At 45.4% G+C, this 20,563-nt stretch overlaps 1 protein-coding gene across 2 annotated transcripts in view; it reads right to left on the bottom strand.

Annotated features, from left to right (window-relative positions):
- The window catches only part of RFC1 (replication factor C subunit 1), a 75,702-nt gene that overhangs the window by 32,337 nt on the left and 22,802 nt on the right, over window positions 1–20,563 (bottom strand). For both annotated transcript variants that reach the window (XM_056556892.1, XM_056556881.1), the window contains exons 7-10: window positions 12,947–13,021; window positions 12,039–12,114; window positions 9,779–10,044; window positions 8,569–8,673 (exon numbers count right to left, since the gene is read on the bottom strand). In XM_056556892.1, the coding sequence (XP_056412867.1) occupies window positions 8,569–8,673; window positions 9,779–10,044; window positions 12,039–12,114; window positions 12,947–13,021 (522 nt within the window). The remainder of the gene's footprint in view (window positions 1–8,568; window positions 8,674–9,778; window positions 10,045–12,038; window positions 12,115–12,946; window positions 13,022–20,563) is intronic.

Raw genomic sequence — 20,563 nt, forward strand, 5'->3', positions numbered from 1 at the left:
CCGGAGTACATGGCCAAAAAAAAAAAAGTGCAAAACGCCCTGAGAAGGCGCATCCGGGAAAAACCAGAGTAGTCGACATAGGAACTGGAGGCTCCCGAGTCACCTGAAGGTTCAATCCCAGTAGTTGAAGCAAACCCAACATACACAAAACGCTCCGGGAGACATACTACTATGTCAAGACAAGAAGGGCGGCACAGAAAGACCGCCCCACAAATGGGATCGCAGAGAAGGCCGGGCAGGATCACATGCCCGAGACTGCAACCATCAATAAGGCCCAAAGAACCAGGAGGGCCGACCTAGAAAATAAGGCATGCCACAGCAGTAAAGGAGAGTGCCTAATACAAGGAGACTAACCAGAGTATTTCGAGCAACATCCCATCAGGATGGGAACGGAGGGGGAAGAAAACTGGAGACTGTTCCCAAATATGCATTACTCACATGCAGCCAGGATAGTAATGACAATCCTTGTGTAGGGCTGGGCGGTAGACCGGTTCATACCGAATACCGAAATTTTTGGGATATGAATTTTAGCCCAGACCGCAATACCGGTTGGGCCCCTCCCCCTTGATGAAATACCGTTATATATCGTGGAACCGCCATAAGTTACAAAAATACTGTGATACACATTTTTGGTCATACCGCCCAGCTCTATCTTTGTGGACCTGCAGGACTCCAGGCTTAGTTTCCCTGCGTGGCACACTGTTAGCACGCCGGCATCTTTCTGATAAAGCCCATCCACCTCCGGGATTCCCCCGAGCCACTGCAGGACCACAAGGATTGTCATTACTATCCCTGGCGGCATGTGAGTAATGCATATATGCCCCCCCCATATGCCATGCACAGGTGAGAGCTCCATTCATGAAAGTAGTATCCACTGCTATACGGTACCAGGTGAGGACTAAGGTACTAGTTACTTTTCTGTATTTATGTTTTATTTGCAGATATGAGCCTACCTGGATATATACTGGTATTTGTATGGGGGCTTGGTCTATATGGCATAACTTATACCTATGTTTTACTGTCTCTTCTGATAGTCTCAGTAGCAAAAGCAGACAACTGCCTGAGACAGAACGGCCGCCGTAACTCCTGTCATATAGACAGGTGAGACTACTGGTGGAAAATCCAGAACCCATATAAGATCAGGACCATGGCCCCTGAGATTGCCCCATTGAGGACCAGCATATTCTCAAACCACAAACACCAGTGCACAAAGAAACTGCACTAACCGAGTCCCATGGAGAAAATTAACCCCTGAAGTCCTGCCAGAAGGGGAAGGGAGGGGTTCATACTCACCCAACCAAGGACTCCATCTTCATATACTCCCCAGCTTCAGCCAGCTTATGGCCCCACTGCATCATGCCAGGCTGCCATAGCGAGGCGAGCAGGGGCAGTGGGGGACCCGGACCCAGGGTACAAACTCCAGGCACTGGCCGTTGGCGATAAGAGGTTGACGGGCCATACTGTTATGTCCCATGCCCCTTTGTCGCATGTGGGAGATCAGGTAGCGCCATGCTCCTGTTGCCCAACCTAGAAAAATAAAAAAAGTTAAAAAGAACCTAACTATACGTACTTAACTAGAAAACACTTAACTACTGACACTAGCTAAAACTGATTACCTCACTGCAGGTGGGCAGGTATATCCTGCCAGGGAGGAGGAGACTTTTTTTCCTAGTGTGAGCGCCTCCTAGTGGCAAGAGCATATACCCATCAGTATCAGTGTCCCCCAATGAAGAGCGACCGAGAAATAGTAAATTATTACATATTGATATCAGTAAACACAGTGGCAGGTCTTGTAGGAATGAAGCTCCAGTCAATCAGCAGGGGGTCTAATGCATCAATAAACTGTATCTGGTAGAGTTATTCATAGGGCTTTTATATGAATACACCTTAATAAAATGGGAATGGTGGGTGATATTAACTTCCTGTTTGTGGCACATTAGTATAGGTGAGGAGGGAAACTTTTCAAGATGGGTGGTGACCATGGCAGCCATTTTGAAGTCGGACATTTTGAATCCAACTTTTGTTTTTTCAATAGGAAGAGGGTCATGTGACACATCAAACTTATTGGGAACTTCACAAGAAAAACAATGTTGTGCTTTGTTTTAACGTAACTTTATTCTTTCATGAGTTATTTACAAGTTTCTGACCACTTATAAAATGTGTTCAATGTGCTGCCCATTGTGCTGGATTGTCAATGCAACCCTCTTCTCCCACTCTTCACACACTGATAGCAACACCGCAGGAGAAATGCTAGCACAGGCTTCCAGTATCCGTAGTTTCAGGTGCTGCACATCTCGTATCTTCACAGCATAGACAATTGCCTTCAGATGACCCCAAAGATAAAAGTCTAAGGGGGTCAGATCGGGAGACCTTGGGGGCCATTCAACTGGCCTACGACGGCCAATAAACTTTCCGGGAAACTGTTCATCTTGGAATGCTCGGACCTGACACCCATAATGTGGTGGTGCAACATCTTGCTGGAAAAACTCAGGGAACGTGCCAGCTTCAGTGCATAAAGAGGGAAACACATCATCATGCAGCAATTTCACATATCCAGTGGCCTTGAGGTTTCCATTGATGAAGAATGTCCCCACTATCTTTGTACCCCATATACCACACCATACCATAAATTTGTGTTTCAACAGTCTTGGAGGGATCTATCCAATGTGGATTAGTGTCAGACCAATAGCGGTGTTTTTTTTTGTTAACTTCACCATTCACATAAAAGTTTGCCTCATCACTGAACAAAATCTTCTGCGTAAACTGAGGGTCCTGTTTCAATTTTTGTTTTGCCCATTCTGCAGCACCTGAAACTACGGATACTGGAAGCCTGTGCTAACATTTCTCCTGCAGTGTTGCTATCAGTGTGTGAAGAGTGGAAGAAGAGGGTTGCATTGACAATCCAACACAATGGGCAGCACATTGAACACATTTTATAAGTGGTCAGAAACTTGTAAATTACTTATGAAAGAATAAAATTACGTTAAAACCAAGCACATCATTGTTTTTCTTGTGAAATTCCCAATAAGTTTGATGTGTCACATGACCCTCCTCCTATTGAAAAAACTAAAGTTGGATTCAAAATGTCCGACTTCAAAATGGCCGCCATGGTCTCCACCCATCTTGAAAAGTTTCCCCCCTCACATATACTAATGTGCCACAAACAGAAAGTTAATATCACCAACCATTCCCATTTTATTACGGTGTATCCATATAAATGACCCACCCTGTATAAATTTTATACAATACTACAGCCAAACTACATAGTTATGGGATGCTAACCCGGTACAAAGGGAAAAAAAAAAAAAAAAAAAAAAAAAAAAAAAAAAAAAAAAAAAAAAAAAAAAAAAATCGCAAAAGCATGAAAGATGAAGGAAAAAAGATTTTTTTGGTGCTTACCGTAAAATCTCTTTCTCAGGGGATCCATTGGGGGACACAGAACCGTGGGTATATGCTCTTGCCACTAGGAGGTGCTGACACTAGGCCTACAAAAGAAAAAAGTCGGCCCCTCCTGGCAAGGATATACCCCGCCTACTGACCCTGAGCTAATCAGTTTAGTCCCAAAGCAGTAGGAAACAACCGACAGAGAAGGAAAACCAGGAGTAATCCGAGGGAAACCAGACCAAAAAAAGGAATCGAACCACCCCTCGGAAAACCCGAACGCAACCACAAACAATGGATCCTCCGAGACAGATTTTACGGTAAGCACAAAAAAATCTACTTTTCTCGATCGGAACCATTGGGGGGGACAGAACCGTGGTACGTACCAAAGCAGTCGCCGGGGTGGGAAAAAAGTACCCCATAGAATCAGGCAGAGGACTGAGCCACTGCCGCCTGCAACACCTTGCAGCCAAAATCGGCGTCAGCGCCAGAGGGTCTCGCGCCCTAGCCACAAAGCGGGGAACCCTGTTGTTGTGGCGAGATGCAAAGAGATCCATGTCCGAGGTCCCCCAGAGATCGCAGATCTGTGCAAACACCTCCGGATGGAGAAAACATTCTCCCGGATCCGCCGAAGAGCGGCTGAGAAAGCCCGCTTCCCAGTCCTCCATCCCCGGAATCTGGATTGCGGAGAGGGCGGGAACTTGAGGCTCAACCCAGGTCTGAATCCTGGAGACCTCCTCCATCGCCAAGCGACTTTGCGTGCAGCCTTGGCAATTGATGTATGCAACAGCCATCGCGTTGTCCGACTGAACCCGGACCGGCCGATCTTGAAGGAGGGACTGCCAGTGGAGGAGGCAAAGAAAGATGGCCCGGAGCTCCAGAAGATTGATGGGAAGACAAGGTTCCGGAGGAGACCAGCGGCCCTGGACCGTAAGGTCCCGAAACACACGCCCCCAGCCCTGGAGACTCGCATCGGTCGTAATTATCTGCCAGTGGAGGGGGAGAAAGGATCTCCCTTGAAGAAGAAGGAGAATGGAGCCAAAGGAGGGACCACCAAACAGCTAGGGGCAAAGGATCTGCCGATCCAGGGATAACGGAGACTTATACCACCTTTTCAAGATGGCAAGCTGGAGGGGGCGATAATGAAACTGGGGGAAGGGAACCGCTTCCATGGCAGCCACCATCCGTCCCAGAACCCCCATGCAGAAACGAATTGGAATCAGGGAGGGAAGTTGTAGGCAACGGACACCTTGCTGCAGAGAGTGCCGTTTGTCCAATGGAAGGTGAACACAGGCCGCTGCCGTGTCGAAAAGGAGACCAAGAAATATCAGAGACTGGGATGAGGACAGATGAGACTTCACTCGATTGGTCACGACAAAAAGGTTTGAGTAGAACCCTGAAAAACGCTCCCCTGGTGGAACTGGAACTACCACTTAGAAGTGTACTTAAAGCGACCTGAAATGCCCTAGCCAAAAAAGGGGAACGAGGAGGGTGGGAGCAGAAGAAGCAGTCCCTCAGTATGGAAGCGAATTCTATCCGATAAAAATCCGAGATGAAGTCCCGTACCCACATGACCTGAACCTGAGCCAGCCAAATGTCCCAGAAAAAGGACAGACCACCTCCCACCCGAGAATAAGACGCAGGTGGGGGCGCCCCTTCAGGAAGAGGAAGGCTTACCGGTACTAGACTTGCCAGCGAAAGCCAGACTTCCAGGAAGGACATGCTTTGAAGGAAGGAGCCTGTTTGGAAGTACAACCTGATGCAAATTGCCAAAAGGACCGAAAGGAAGACGCCTTCTGACGGGGATCGGAGTGAAGAGACTTATTCTGCAGAAGCAGAGACCCCTTACCCCCCTGTAGCTTTGGAAATAATTTTATCTAATAGTTTCCCAAAAAGCCGGGAACCGGAGAAGGGCAACTCTGTTAGAGATCTTTTTGAGGCCGCATCAGCATCCCATGCTTTCAGCCACATGGAGCGGCGAATGGCAACCAAGTTATCTGAAGCAAAAGCCGTGCAACGAGCGGACTCCAAAGCTGCAGAGCAAATTAAATCACCGGACTGAGAGAGTTGGCGAGCAACATCCACTAAGTCCTCCCAGGAAGCACCCGAAAGGATGCCCTGGTAAAGTTGGGAAGTCCAAACCGAAATCGCCTTTTCCACCCAAATGGAAGCAAAGGTGGGAAGCCAGGACAGCCCTGCCGCTTCGAAGGCAAATTTCGCCAAGTTCTCAATCTTTTTGTCTGCAGGATCCTTAGGTGATGCTGCATCAGCAAGATGTAAGGTGGTGGATTTGGACAGGCGGGAGACAGGAGGATCAACCTTAGGCGACACCGTCCACTTGGCAACAAGATCCGGAGGAAAGGGGAACTGAGCCTGAATTTTCTTGGTTCCCTGAAGCCGTCTGTCTGGGTGCTTCCAAGCAGTGTCCAACAAGGCGTCAAATTCCACATGAGAACTGAAAGCCTTGGGAGAACACCGAGAGCAGCGAAAGGAAACTTCTGGATCGGGATCCGAAGTTCCTGGGTCCTCTAGATGAAAAGTGTCCCTGATGGCTGACACTAAAATGTCCACCATTTCAGACACTGCAGAGTGGTCTTCCTGATCCGAGGTGGATTCTGACCCATAATCCATTATTTCCCCTGGGGAGTGGGAATCTGCCGAGGTAGCTTTGGACGGAGGAGTGTGAGACCTGGAACGAGGAGACTGAGACCTATGATGATGACCCGGAGAACGGCCCCTGGATAGGGGGTGCTGCCGGGGAAGAGGAGTGAGACCTGCAGGAAGAATGTCTATCCCGGGTGCACGACTCTGGAGAAGAGCTGGAGGCCACCACCTTAGAGTGCTTATGAGCACGTTGGAAAAGTGGGTCAGGGGATACCGAATGAGACTTCCTGGGGTCAGGGAAGACTGCTCCAAGGCAGAAGCCACCGATTTGGAGACCCTAGGCAGTTCAGAAATCGTTTGGGTAAGGGAAGAAACCCACTCCGGGGGAGTGACAGACCCCACGCATTCCAGGGGAACATCTTGCGAAACCGTAACAGACGGCATGGCGAGCTTGGCGGAGCAGGCTGAGCAGGTGGATTCAATGGAACCACTGGGATTTTTGGTCTTACAACCCACACAAATATAATAGGTGACCAGGGTCGCAGTCACCTGTCTGGGGGGGGGGGGGGGGGGGGGTTGCTTCTGTGGTCGGACGTAACAGCTAGAAAAGTAGTCAGCAAAAAGAAAAATGGAGCAATCTCACCGATTCTGTGTCCTTCTGAAAGAAGCCGGAGCCGAAGACAGGTCTGTGTCCCTGAAGGCTGGAGTGCAGGAGCTGAGGTGCCAGGAGCAGCTGTAGTTCACACAGCATGAGAGAAGAGGGGAGGGCTAATTGTCCCAGGTGGAGGTTCTCTCTGGTCAGGACATCCCTCATTGGTGGGGAGTTACCTCAGTGCGCGCACCACATTGATAGGTACATCAGTGACCCCCTGGTGCACGCGCAAACCGTCATTGGCCGGCCGCAAAAAAGGGGGCGGGAAGAAGCTCCGGCCCCGGCCGCTGCCATTAAAATAATAATAGTGCCCCACGCTGTAAAAGCCGGCGCTGTAAATGCCGGCGCACAAAAATGTAAGATGCCGGCCACGCGAGAGCAGCTGCGGCCGGCATCCAGGGACGGGAGAAAAGGAAAGTAAAGCGCAGCTGCGGGAGCCACGGCCGGAGTGAAGAGAAACTGCCAAGCTGCCATGCCTCAAAAAAAAATAATTAAGCAGTACCGGGGAGGAAGGAGGGGAGGAAACTGCCCCGCAAACCCCAGGCCCCGGTACCGAGAGGAAAAAGACCCCCCAACCCCCCTAGTGGAAAATAAAAAGGAGAGAAGTCCCCTTTTGTCTCCACAGGAGACCCCGAGTATAACTGGCTCCCCAGAAATAGGTAGTTGAGGAGGAGGGAGGGGGAGGATGGCAAGGGATAAACTTAACCTATATCCACCATATTTACCAGACATCTTCAGCCAGCTTTTTAGATACCTGCATCATGTCAGGCTGCAACAGTGGGACGAGCAGGGAGAATAGGGGGACCTGGACCCAAGGTGCATCCCCAGGCACTGGCCGTTAGCGGGAAGGGGTTAATGGTGCATACTCTTATGCCCCGTGCCCCTTAGCCGCAAATTGGGGAACAGGTAGCGCCATGCTCCTGAACCCCCACCTAAAAACAAGAAAATAAAAAGGATAAAAGAACCTAACACAGGCCCTAACTAACAAACTAAAAAGAAGACCAGGTCTGGAGAGAGAGCTCCAGACCTGTGTCTTGCCTCATGTGACACTAAGCTAAAACTGATTAGCTCAGGGTCAGTAGGAGGGGCATATCCTTGCCAGGAGGGGCCAACTTTTTTCTTTGTATGCCTAGTGTCAGCGCCTCCTAGTGGCAAGAGCATATAACCACGGTTCTGTGTCCCCCAATGGTTCCGACAGAGAAATTAAGAACTTAATGATGTTTTTTGTATCATGGAAAACTATTAAAACGCTCCTGTCGTTTCACAAGATTTTATAGTGTTCTCACTGTCGTAACTGAGCCTGAGAGTCCCCTCAATGGTGCAGGGCCATTTTTTTTTTTTTTTTTTTTTTTTTATTAAATCCAGAAGCAGGCCCCCTCTGCTGCACATAGCACATGCTAAACTCCACCTCCCTGCAGCTCACATAGACTGTTGGGACACACTGGGAGATGTAGTTTTGCAACATTTGTAAAGCCACTATTGTCGGAGCATGCTGGGAGTTGTCGTTTTGCAACATCTGTCGAGCCTCTGGTTGAATAACAGGGCAGTTGTGGATACTCAAGGCATGGATTGTACTTTTGCTGCAGATGTAGATACACATATTAAAAATTACTGGTCTTGAGTCTTGTGCAAAACATTTTCCAAGGAAAGGCTTAACCACACATAGATTGCATATGCCATAGCTACCGGAGCAACCATTAGCTCATTGCTGAGACCACCACGAATCAATTTATGAAGCCAAAATAGCACACCACTAAATTTTCATATCCCCATTATACCATGAATTCATGTACATTTCTCAAGGAAGAAGGGAGGGGGGATTCATCCCTGTGATCATGGATAAAGCTCTTATCGACAGTTGCAGCAGATTGAGTTGCCGTGGAAGTCATTCACAGAAAACTCCCTTTAAATGGCCCATGCGTCTTGCTTACCTGGGGAATTTCCTTGGAGCCAAGAGCTTTAGGGCCTTCTCGATTTAGAAAGTTTCTATAGGCGGTAGAGTTACCACGCTTTTTGTCAGAGTCTTCAGGACTAGACTGTGGAACAAAAGTAAACTTTTACTTTAAGACAATCACGTTAAATATAGAAAACTTCAAAATATTTTCTTGACTCTCGTCATCTGGTCCCTAAGCATCAGTTCATAAACTAGTGCAAACATAATACAATGGTGACATAAGTATTATCAAGATTGATCCAAGACTGCAGTGTACAGAGCCATCTTAATCTGACCCACAGAGTTGAATGGAGTGACAGCTCGTATGTCTGACTGCCATTTCATTCAACCAGGGAAGAGACAGCACCCCCGGTCTTGTGATTGGAGGGTTCCCAGTAGTCAGATCCCCACCAATCAGACATGCAAACCCTATTCTAAGTGATAAGTGTCTTTCATGGGCAAACCACTTTAAATGTAACAAGAAGTTTTGTGGTTATGTTTTGATTGGATGTTTTTGCTCTGTATTTGAGTAATTGGTTAATTTATTGTTATTGCTAAAAAACTTAAACACTTAAAAAAATTGAAAAGTTCCACAATGCAGAAATAAAACAAACTTGCTAAGAGTAGAAACTGCACAGTTTTACCCAGCAGGACTAAATCTCTTTTACAGAAAACCTCAACTTAAAGGGAAACTCCGGTGGAAAACTATTTTTTTTAATCAACTGGTGCCAGAAAATTTTATAGATTTGTAAAATTACTTCTATTTAAAAAGCTTTATCCTTACAGTGCTTAGCTGCTGTATGCTCCGCATTAAGTTCTTTTCTATTTGAATTTCTTTTCTGTTTGACACCTCTGTCCGTATCAGGAACTGTCCAGAGCAGGAGAGGTGTTGCTATGGGGATTTGCTTCTACTCTGGACAGTTCCTGATACAGACAGAGGTGTCAACAGAGAGCACTGTGGTCAGAAAGAAAAGAAATTAAAAAAGAAAAGAACTTCCTCTGTACTATACAGCAGCTGATAAATACTGGAAGGATTAAGACTAAGTAATTTACAAATCTGTTTAACTTTGTGACAACAGTTGATTAAACAAAAAAATAAAAATAAAATGTTTCCACCGGAGCACCCCTTTAAGTGTAAAATGACCATGCACCAGCAGTAAATCACACCCAAATAAGCAGCCTACATTGACCTGTTGTAAAATTCATACCTCTGATTTTTTAGCTGTTCTTACAGGGGTGGTAGTCTCCTTCTTTGGAGATATCACCTTGCTTTTTGTAACTGGGCTAGATATCTTCACCTCCTGGTGTTGGGCTTCATCCTTCATTTTCATAAACGCTAGCTTAGAGCTGGTCTTGACTGGAGAAGTCTTTCCTTTGGTTGAAGATGAACTCTCTGGCTGCTCGTGTGAAGTCTCTTTTATATCTTTTTCCTTCTTAACTGCTGTTGATGTATCAGACTGGCTCATTTTCCTAGCTAAAAAAAAAAAATAAGACTTTAAGGAGAATCTTAATTTCCTAAACAAGACCCCTTAGCAGTTATTAGAAAAATAGGTATGGAGTGTTTGCAAAAGGAACCCAGATTCCTGAACTTACAGAGGTTTTCCCACCAACACCACTAAACCCCTATCCACAGGATAAGAGATAAATGTATGATCTTGAGGACAGGGTGTTCGGTTCTTCCATCTGAATGCAACAGTGGGCACGCATGCGCAATATCATTCCGTTCATGATCAAGGAGACTGCCAAATAGCCAGGTACAGTGGTCGTCTCCCTCAGGCATTCCTACAATGAATGGAATGGCAGTGCGCATGTGTGACTAGTGCTCTGCTCAGACAGAAGACTTATGAGCCCCATTCTCAGGTCATTGGGGTCCCAGTGGTTGATCCCCAGTGATCAGTTATCCCTTAAGCTATGAAATATACAACTATGCATAATCTTTTCAGGAGTGATGCTTATACAGTTTGATTCTGGCATGGATACTTTCCCGTGTTTTATTTGAGATTATGAGGTTAACAATATGTGCAAGTAGCCATTAATGTATAATGTATAAGCAAGAAACAGAATTCAAGGGCTAAACCTCAATAAAGCGGAGATGAAGCACTGACGCCAAAAAGGTAGCGTGCACTCTTCACCCCCTGGGCTGATGATTATCCCAGGGCGGCATGCCTCTCAGAGTAACACTGTAAATCGGTAACTACATTCCTACATTTACCACCCTCCTTACTTTACTGTATTACAAAGTAGAGCTTGGCGGTATGACCAAATATGTGTATCACAGTATTTTTGTAACTTTTGGCGGTTCCACGGTATATAACAGTATTTCTTTCACCCGCCAAATCATGTGACCCGCGAGCGCTGTTCTGCTCCCCCCCCCCCACCAAATCATGTTACCCGCCAGCACTGTTCTGCTCCCCCCCCCCCCCCCCCAAATTATTAGCCCAGCGGGGTACTACTCACATATGTGACCCGCAAGCACTGCCCTCCTCCTCTTTGTTGGAGGCTGCCGGCGATGGAATTCTATAATGTACGCCAGTGGTCTCCAACCTGAGGACCTCCAAATGTTGCAAAACTGCAACTCCCAGCATGCCCGGAAAGCCAACGGGCATGCTGGGAATTGTAGTTTTGCAACAGCTGGAGGTCCGCAGATTTGAGACCACTGCTGTACGCTGTATCCCTATGCCCGGGCTGCAAAAGATAAACAAAGATAAATTTTAACTTACCTACGTCGGCCTCACGCTGTTCCTTGGGACTGGAACGTCGGACAGCCGTCAGCCTATCACCGGCCGGAGCGATGTCCCGGCCAGAGCTCCTTACATGACAGTGGGATCAGCCCATCACTGGCCGGGGCGGGACATAGCTGCGGCCGGTGATAGGCTGACGGCTGTCCAACGTTCCCGTCCCCAGCGTAAGGCCGACGTAGGTGCGTTAAAGTTTATTTTCTTTATCTTTTGCAGCCCGGGCATAGGGATACAGTGTACAGCAGTGGTCTCAAACCTGCGGACCTCCAGCTGTTGCAAAATTACAACTCCCAGCATGCCCGGACAGCCGTTGGCTGACCACTGGCATACAGTATAGAGTTCCAGCGCCGGCGGCCCCCAACAAAGAGGAGGAGGGCAGTGCTTGCGGGTGACATATGTAAGTAGTACCCCGCTGGGCTGATAATTAATTGGGGGGGGGCAGAACAGCGCTGGCGGTTATCATGATTTGGTGGGGTGGGGGAGCAGAACAGCGCTGGCGGATCACATATGATTAGTTCCCCGATGTGGGGACAGCGCTGCACTGGGCTGATAATTCATTCATTCCCAAGGGGGAGGGGCCCAACCGTTATTGCGGTGTGGGAAAAATTCATAGCGTGCAGCATAAAAATTTCAGTATTCGGTGTGAACCGGTATACCGCCCAGCCCTCTTACAAAGCATGCAGTCTGCCTAAACAACTGCCAGCCAAAGCTGTTTGTACACATTTAGTACCTGAAGGTTTATCTGCCTTTGCTGGGCTTTTCTTTGATGGCGGAGACATCTGCTTCTTTTCACCATTTCTTTGTGCCTGTATAAATTAGAAATATTATTCAGTTAATAAAGCAGGAGTCTTCATTTAGGAACTGTCTGATCAACTAATGTGGAAAATGTATTACAGAACAGCGAACTTCAGACTGATGAATGAATTATTCAATATAGTAAACTGAATCTAGGAAGCAGAACTTAAAAGGGGCTATCCAGTTAGTAAAGATTACCCTCTATCCAGAGACAGGCCCTGTTATGGAGATTTTAGGGGTCCCAGCAGTCTGATGCCCCGCGATCTCCAGGACAGGGCCTGTCTCTCCCCTATGAGCGCTTCGGCCCCACTTTCCGAGATGTACTAGAATCGGTAGTGACTGCTCGCTCAACCAATTACTGACTGCAGATTGGGCTGAGTGGGCAGTCACTGCTGTGACTAGTACTTCTGGAAAACTGGCGGCCGGAGCAATCGGCAGAGAGAGCCAGGCCCAGTTATTGAGACCGCAGGGGGTTCCCAGCAGTCAGACCCCCAGCCTTATGTATGGCTACCAATGGGAGGTAAAGTCATATGGTGCATATATGGTGTATCATTCTGGGCTGTTCTTTCATTACATGGCTGCTACTTATTTAAATGTCAGCCATGTAATACTACATTTCCCCTGTAGCTGCATAGCAGGAGACATGTCTACATAGCCATGGGGCCCAGAGCCATCAGCTGATCTCTAGAGGGCAGCATTCTAAACGGGGCAGTCTCTGACATGAGCTTTCATTGAACATATACGTCCGATTCTCTAGTGGAGAGCAAGATTATTATTTCTCTGGTTTTCACAGAGGATAGTAGAAACAGATGTGATAGATATCAAACCTCTGAGGTGAAATACCTTATCTCTAGGATTCTCATCTATCATTGCCAGTGTCCTAGCAAATTCTTCATCATCGTGGAGCTGTCTTTCCAACTAAAAAAAAAAAAAAAAAAGTATTTTAAATACTTTATAAGTGTGTTTTCATGGAGAGCTGTCGACAGGGGACTGTTCCTAAACGCGCCTGAGCACTCAGATTAAAGGAAATTAAAGGAGATATCCAGTGGTGAAAAACATATCCCCTATACTAAAGGATAATGGAAAAGTTTCAGATCGCGGGGGGTCCGACTGCTGAGGCCCCCCGCGATCTCCTGTACGGGGGACCAGACAGCCCGCAGGAAGGGGGCGTGTTGACCACTGCACGAAGCGGCAGCTGACACGCCCCCTCAATACAATTCTATGGCAGAGCCAAAGCGCTGCCTTTGGCAATCTCCGGCTCTGCCATAGAGTTGTATTGAGGGTGTGTGTCGGCTGCCGCTTGTCGTGCGGTGGTCAACACGTGCTATCTGGCCAGCGAGCCGGGGCCCCGTACAGAGAGATCGCCGTTAAAGGGGTACTCTGCTGCTCAGCGTTTGGAACAAACTGTTCCGAACACTTGAGCTGGCGCTGAGAGCTTGTGACGTCATAGCCCCGCCCCATCATGCCCCACCCCCTCAATGCAAGTCTTTGGGAGGGTGTGTGACTGCTATACTCTTGACAGTTCTTGACATGGACAGAGATGTCAGCAGAGACCACTGTGGACATACAGAAAGGAAATGCAAAAAGAAAAGAAAATAAAGCAGCTGATAAGTACTGGAAGGATTAAGATTTTTAAATAGAAGACATTTACAAATCTGTAACTTTAGTAACAGATATAGGTTATACTGCCTGCCTTGACAGTTGCCAGCCCCCATCATTTCCCATTCTACATACACCGATTACTTAATATATTCTGCTCATTACATTGGTTTTATTTATGTTCTCCAGAATTGCTAACACTGATCAACTGAATAAATCCATCACAGGTAGGTTTGCATCTGCAAATAAGAAGGTTAGTAGTATAATGTGGCAATGCCAGGTATTTCCCTTCCTGGGTGTTGATCTAAGCGTATAAAGTGCGCACCAGAGAAACTGGAATGTTTACTTCAGCCCATTCTCAGCAACAGTAGAGAACACAGAAGAACAGAAAGGAATTTCTTACTCAGTCAAAAGGCCACAATAACAAACAATCTGATGGCTAGGCACAACGCTGATCATTAGGTCAGGGGTCCAAAGTCCCCCATTTCTTGCCATCAACCCCACAGACACTGAACAGAGCGGCAAGGCCCATGCTCGACCGCTGCTTAACTATCCTGTGGATCAGTGTTTCCCAATCAGGGTGCCTCCAGCTGTGTCAAAACTACAACTCCCAGCATGCCCGGACAGCCTTCGGCTGTCCGGGCATGCTGGGAGTTGTAGTTTTGACACAGCTGGAGGCACCCTGGTGCGGAAACACTGCTGTGGACAGACAAGAAATGTCATTTCTGGGAAAAAAAAACTTACATATTAAATGATGGGCTCTGGGTAATGGATGGTTATCGCAAAGTATTACATATAAGAATTGCTATTTTTCAGGAGAATCGCCCAACTCAAAATGGTTGTGCCAAATCTATCACAAGTCTTTAACAATTACGGTGTTTAAAAACAAGTTTTGGCATGTTGTTTAGACATGTAAAAAATTGTTGATCACAGCGGGTTTTACTGGTAAGTCCCACTGCATTCGCAACATACAAGGTAGGGAAGTGGACAGCATTGCGCTCCACTCCCTGTCTGGCTGATCCTTATTCTTTGTTTGTTTTTTTTTTTTGTTTTTTTTAAACTGTAGTTTTTATTAAAGAATTTTGTCAAACAAAGAAAGTACAGGGTGGGCCATTTATATGGATACACCTTAATAAAATGGGAATGGTTGGTGATATTAACTTACTGTTTGTGGCACATCAGTATACGTGAGGGGGGAAACTTTTCAAGATGGGTGGTGACCGTGGCGGCCATTTTGAAGTCGGCCATTTTGAATCCGACTTATTTTTTCAATAGGAAGAGGGTCATGTGACACATCAAACTTATTGGGAATTTCACAAGAAAAACAATGATGTGCTTGGTTTTAACGTAACTTTATTCTTTCATGAGTTATTTACAAGTTTCTAACCACTTATAAAATGTGTTCAATGTGCTGCCCATTGTGTTGGATTGTCAATGCAACCATCTTCTCCCACTCTTCACACACTGGTAGCAACACCGCAGGAGAAATGCTAGCACAGGCTTCCAGTATCCGTAGTTTCAGGTGCTGCACATCTCGTATCTTCACAGCATAGACAATTGCCTTCAGATGACCCCAAAGATAAAAGTCTAAGGGGGTCAGATCAGGAGACATTGGGGGCCATTCAACTGGCCCACGACGACCAATCCACTTTCCAGGAAACTGTTCATCTAGGAATGCTCGGACCTGACACCCATAATGTGGTGGTCACCATCTTGCTGGAAAAACTCAGGGAACGTGCCAGCTTCAGTGCATAAAGAGGGAAACACATCATCATGTAGCAATTTTGCATATCCAGTGGCCTTGAGGTTTCCATTGATGAAGAATGGCCCCACTATCTTTGTACCCCATATACCACACCATACCATCAATTTTTGTGTTTCAACAGTCTTGGAGGGATCTATCCAATGTGGGTTAGTGTCAGACCAATAGTGGTGGTTTTGTTTGTTAACTTCACATTCACATAAGTTTGCCTCATCACTGAACAAAATCTTCTGCAGAAACTGAGGGTCCTGTTCCAATTTTTGTTTTGCCCATTCTGCAGCACCTGAAACTACAGATACTGGAAGCCTGTGCTAACATTTCTCCTGCGGTGTTGCTATCAGTGTGTGAAGAGTGGGAGAAGAGGGTTGCATTGACAATCCAACACAATGGGCAGCACATTGAACACATTTTATAAGTGGTCAGAAACTTGTAAATAACTCATGAAAGAATAAAGTTACATTAAAACCAAGCACATCATTGTTTTTCTTGTGAATTTCCCAATAAGATGTGTCACATGACCCTCTTCCTATTGAAAAAACAAAAGTTGGATTCAAAATGTCCAATTTCAAAATGGCCGCCATGGTCACCACCCATCACATGTACTAATGTGCCACAAACAGGAAGTTAATATCCCCAACCATTCCCATTTTATTAAGGTGTATCCATATAAATGACCCACCCTGTACAATAAGGATAATGCAAGTGTTAGCAAAATGCTAACGCCCCGTCGGGTGGTGGAGGCTGGTCTGCTCCTGTAGTCCACTTGGTAATGATTATATAGTTAACCCCTTAAGGACCAAGGACGTACAAGTACATTCTGAGTCCTCTCCCTTACTATAACGCAGGGGCCACGGCGGCAGGGGCCCGGCATGCCCGGATGGGAACGGCCGGGACCCGTAGCTAATAGCGTACGGCACTGATCGCGGTGCCGTGAGCTATTAACCCTTTAGACGCAAAGTTCAAAGTTGAAACTAAACTGCTGCCGGTTAGCTCAGGGGGCTGATCAGGATCGCTGCGGTGAAATCGCTGCATCCCGAACAGCTGTAGGACACGAGGAGGGTCCCCTTACCTGCCTCCTGGTGTCCGATCACCAAATAACTGCTCAGTGCCTGAGATCCAGGCATGAGCAGTCAAGCGGCAGAATCGTTGATCAATGTTATCGTATGGGATAATAAAGATCAATATAAAAGATCAGTGTGTGCAGGGTTATAGCCCCCTATGGAAGCTATAACACTGCAAAAAAAAAAAATAAGTGAAAAAAGTTAATAAAGATCATTTAACCCCTTCCCTAATAAAAGTTTGAATCACCCCCCCTTTTCCCATAAAAAAAAAACTGTTAATAAAAATAAACATATGCGATATCGCCGTGTGTGGAAATGTCAGAATTATAATATATATATCGTTAATTAAATCGCACGGTCAATGGCGTACGCGCAAAAAAATTCCAAAGTCCAAAATTGCATATTTTTTATTGAGGAAAAAAATTAACAACAAGCGATCAAAAAGTCTGATCAATACAAGCATTGTATCGCTAAAAACTTCAGATCACGGCGCAAAAAAATGAGCCCTCATACCGCCCTGTACACGGAAAAATTAAAAAGTTATAGGGGTCAGAAGATGACAATTTTAAACGTATTAATTTTAGTTATGATTTTTATAATGTAGTTATGATTTTTTCCAGAAGTACGACAAAATCCAACTTATATGAGTAGGGTATCATTTTAATCGAATGGACCTACAGAATAAAGATAAGGTGTCATTTTTACCGAAAAATGTACTACGTAGAAACGGAAGCCCCCAAAAGTTACAAAATGGCTTTTCTTCAATTTTGTCACACAATGATTTTTTTTTCAGTTTCGCCGTAGATTTTTGGGTAAAATGACCGATGTCATTTTACTCAAAGTAAAATTGGTGCCGCAAAAAATAAGCAATCATATGGATTTTTAGGTGCAAAATTGAAAGGGTTATGATTTTTAAAAGGTAGGGAGGAAAAAACAAAAGTGCAAAAACAGAAAAACGTTCGGTCCTTAAGGGGTTAAAAAAACATTTTGGGGTTAGTTTACTCTCTTTGGCAATGAGTCTGTCTATTTTTGCGGCTTTTATCTGTTTTTTTTACATATTTTATATTTTTCTCTATAGCTTTTTAATGCTTCCTCACTGCCGTTCTGTTTTAGTAGTTTAAATGCTTTATTTTTGTCGTTTATTGCCCCCTTAACATTTTATTCATTCATATTGGTTTTCTTTTATTTCTGACCCTTTTATTCCCATAAGGAATATACATCTTACAGTGAGAATTTTAAATATTCTTAAAAGTCTCCTATTTAGTGTCAGTATTCTTGTTTTTTAGGACATTTTCCCATTTTATATTGTTAAGGGCTTCTCTGAGTTGATCAAACTTTGCCTTCCTAAAGTTCATTGTTTTTGTGGCCCCTCGTGAGGTTCCCTTATTGAAGAACAAATTATAATGTATTATATTATGGTCACTATTTCCTAGGTGTTCTTCTACTTGCACATTAGTTACTCAGTCAGGTCTGTTGGTTAATATTAAGTATAGTAGGGCGCCCCCTCTGGTCGGGCCCTGCACCATTTGGGACAGATAATTGTCTTCAGTTATAGTCAGAAACCTGTTTCCTTTATGAGTCTCCCAGTTTATATCAGGATAGTTAAAGTCCCCCATTATTATCACCTAATTCTGATTTGCTGCCTTGTTTATTTGCCTCAGTAATTGATCTTCTGCCTCTTCCATTATGTTTGGTGGCTTATAGTAAACCCCTATCAGAATTTTATTATTTTTATCTCCATATATTTCTACCCATAATGACTCCACAATATCGTTTCCCTCCCGTATATCCTCCCGCAATGCGGCCTTCAGACTGGACTTTACATCAAGACAAACTCCTCCCCCTTTCCGTTTTGTCCGATCCTTCCTGAATAGACTATAACCCTGTATGTTAACTGCCCAGTCACAGGTATCGTCCAACCAAGTCTTTTGTATGTCGAGTTATACCCACTATGTCATAATCCTCCTCAGACATTATCAACTCCAGTTTGTCAGTTTAATTGGTCAGACTTCGGCCATGAGTCAACATGCAATTCAATGGTGTATTTTTTTTCCTATGATGCCTATCCCTAATAACTATTTCAACCCCTCCCTCCTCTCCACCCTCAGGTACATTAATAAGTCCCCCCTCTCTCTACACTATCTTCCCCCTCTATGTTGTAGGTTCCCTCCCCCCCAGTCCCTAGTTTAAACACTCCACCACCCTTCTAGCCATCTTCTCCCCAAGCACAGCTGCACCCTCCCCATTGAGGTGCAGCCCCGTCCCTACGGTAGAGCCGGTATCTGACAGAGAAGTCGGACAGTTCTCCATGAACCCAAACCCCTCCTTCCTACACCAGCTTCTGAGCCACTTGTTTACCTCCCTGATCTCCCGCTGCCTCTCTGGTGTGGCTCGTGGTACAAGTAATATTTCAGAAAATTACCTTGGAGGTCCTTGCCTTAACCCCTTAAGGACCGGGGGGGGGGTTTTCCGTTTTTTGCACTTTCGTTTTTTGCTCCTTGCCTTTAAAAAATCATAACTCTTTCAATTTGGCACCTAAAAATCCATATGATGGCTTATTTTTTGCGCCACCAATTCTACTTTGTAATGACGTCAGTCATTTTGCCCAAAAATCTACGGTGAAACGGAAAAAAAAAATAATTGTGCGACAAAATTGGAAAAAAAAATGCCGTTTTGTAACTTTTGGGGGCTTCCGTTTCTACACAGTTCATATTTCGGTAAAAATGACACCTTATCTTTATTCTGTAGGTCCATATGGTTAAAATGATACCCTACTTATGTAGGTTTGATTTTGTCGTACTTCTGGAAAAAATCATAACTACATGCAGGAAAATTAATACGTTTAAAACTGTCATCTTCTGACCCCTATAACTTTTTTATTTTTCTGCGTATGGGGCAGTATGGGGGCAAATTTTTTGCGCTGTGATCTGAAGTTTTTAATGGTACCATATTTGCATTGATAGGACTTATGAATCGCTTTTTATTAATTTTTTCATGATATAAAAAGTGACCAAAAATGCACTATTTTGGACTTTGGAATTTTTTTGCGCGTACGCCATTGACCATGCGGTTTAATTAACTATATATTTTTATAATTCGGACATTTCCGCACGCGGTGATACCATATATGTTTATTTTTATTTACACTGTGTTTTTTTTTTTTATGGGAAAAGGGGAGTGATTCAAACTTTTAATAGGGGAGGGGTTAAATGATCTTTTTCACTCTTTTTTTTTTGCAGTGTTATAGGTCCCATAGGGACCTATAACACTGCACACACTGATATCTTATACTGATCATTGTTATCCCAAAAGGACCTATAACACTGCACACACTGATCTTTCACATTGATCACTGGTTTCTCATAGGAAGCCAGTGATCGATGATTCTGCCGCTTGACTGCTCATGCCTGGATCTCATTCGGTCATTCGGCGATCGGACAGCGAGGAGGCAGGTAGGGACCCTCCGGCTGTCCTGCAAGCTGTTCGGGATGCCGCAATTTCGCCGCGGCTATCCCAAACAGCCAACTGAGCTAACAAGACAAGGAGAGCGCTCCTAGTGTGATAGCGTAATGTGAAAGAAAAGATAATAAACAAGAAAACTTGCTCACCAAGTATAGTTGTACTGCGACCAAGTACAACTATGGTGAAGGCGTGAAGTGACCCTGCAACGGGCGAAGAGCGGCAGCTGCTCCTGGACACACAGGTGAAGAAATTAAGCGGATCCCTCCAGGGAACAAACCAGGATAGAGGCAGCGCACAGGACTTCAAAGGTAAAATGGTTTATTTACCCGGCATGCAACGCGTTTCGCTGGATAACCAGCTTCATCAGGCAACATGCCTGATGAAGCTGGTTATCCAGCGAAACGCGTTGCATGCCGGGTAAATAAACCATTTTACCTTTGAAGTCCTGTGCGCTGCCTCTATCCTGGTTTGTTCCCTGGAGGGATCCGCTTAATTTCTTCAACTGAGCTAACCGGCAGTTTTTACTTTTACTTTTAGCCACGTGGCTCAGCTTTGAGCGTGCGGCTAAAGGGTTAA

The sequence above is a fragment of the Hyla sarda genome, chromosome 1 (assembly GCF_029499605.1).
Source record: "Hyla sarda isolate aHylSar1 chromosome 1, aHylSar1.hap1, whole genome shotgun sequence".
NCBI classification, from domain to species: domain Eukaryota; kingdom Metazoa; phylum Chordata; class Amphibia; order Anura; family Hylidae; genus Hyla; species Hyla sarda.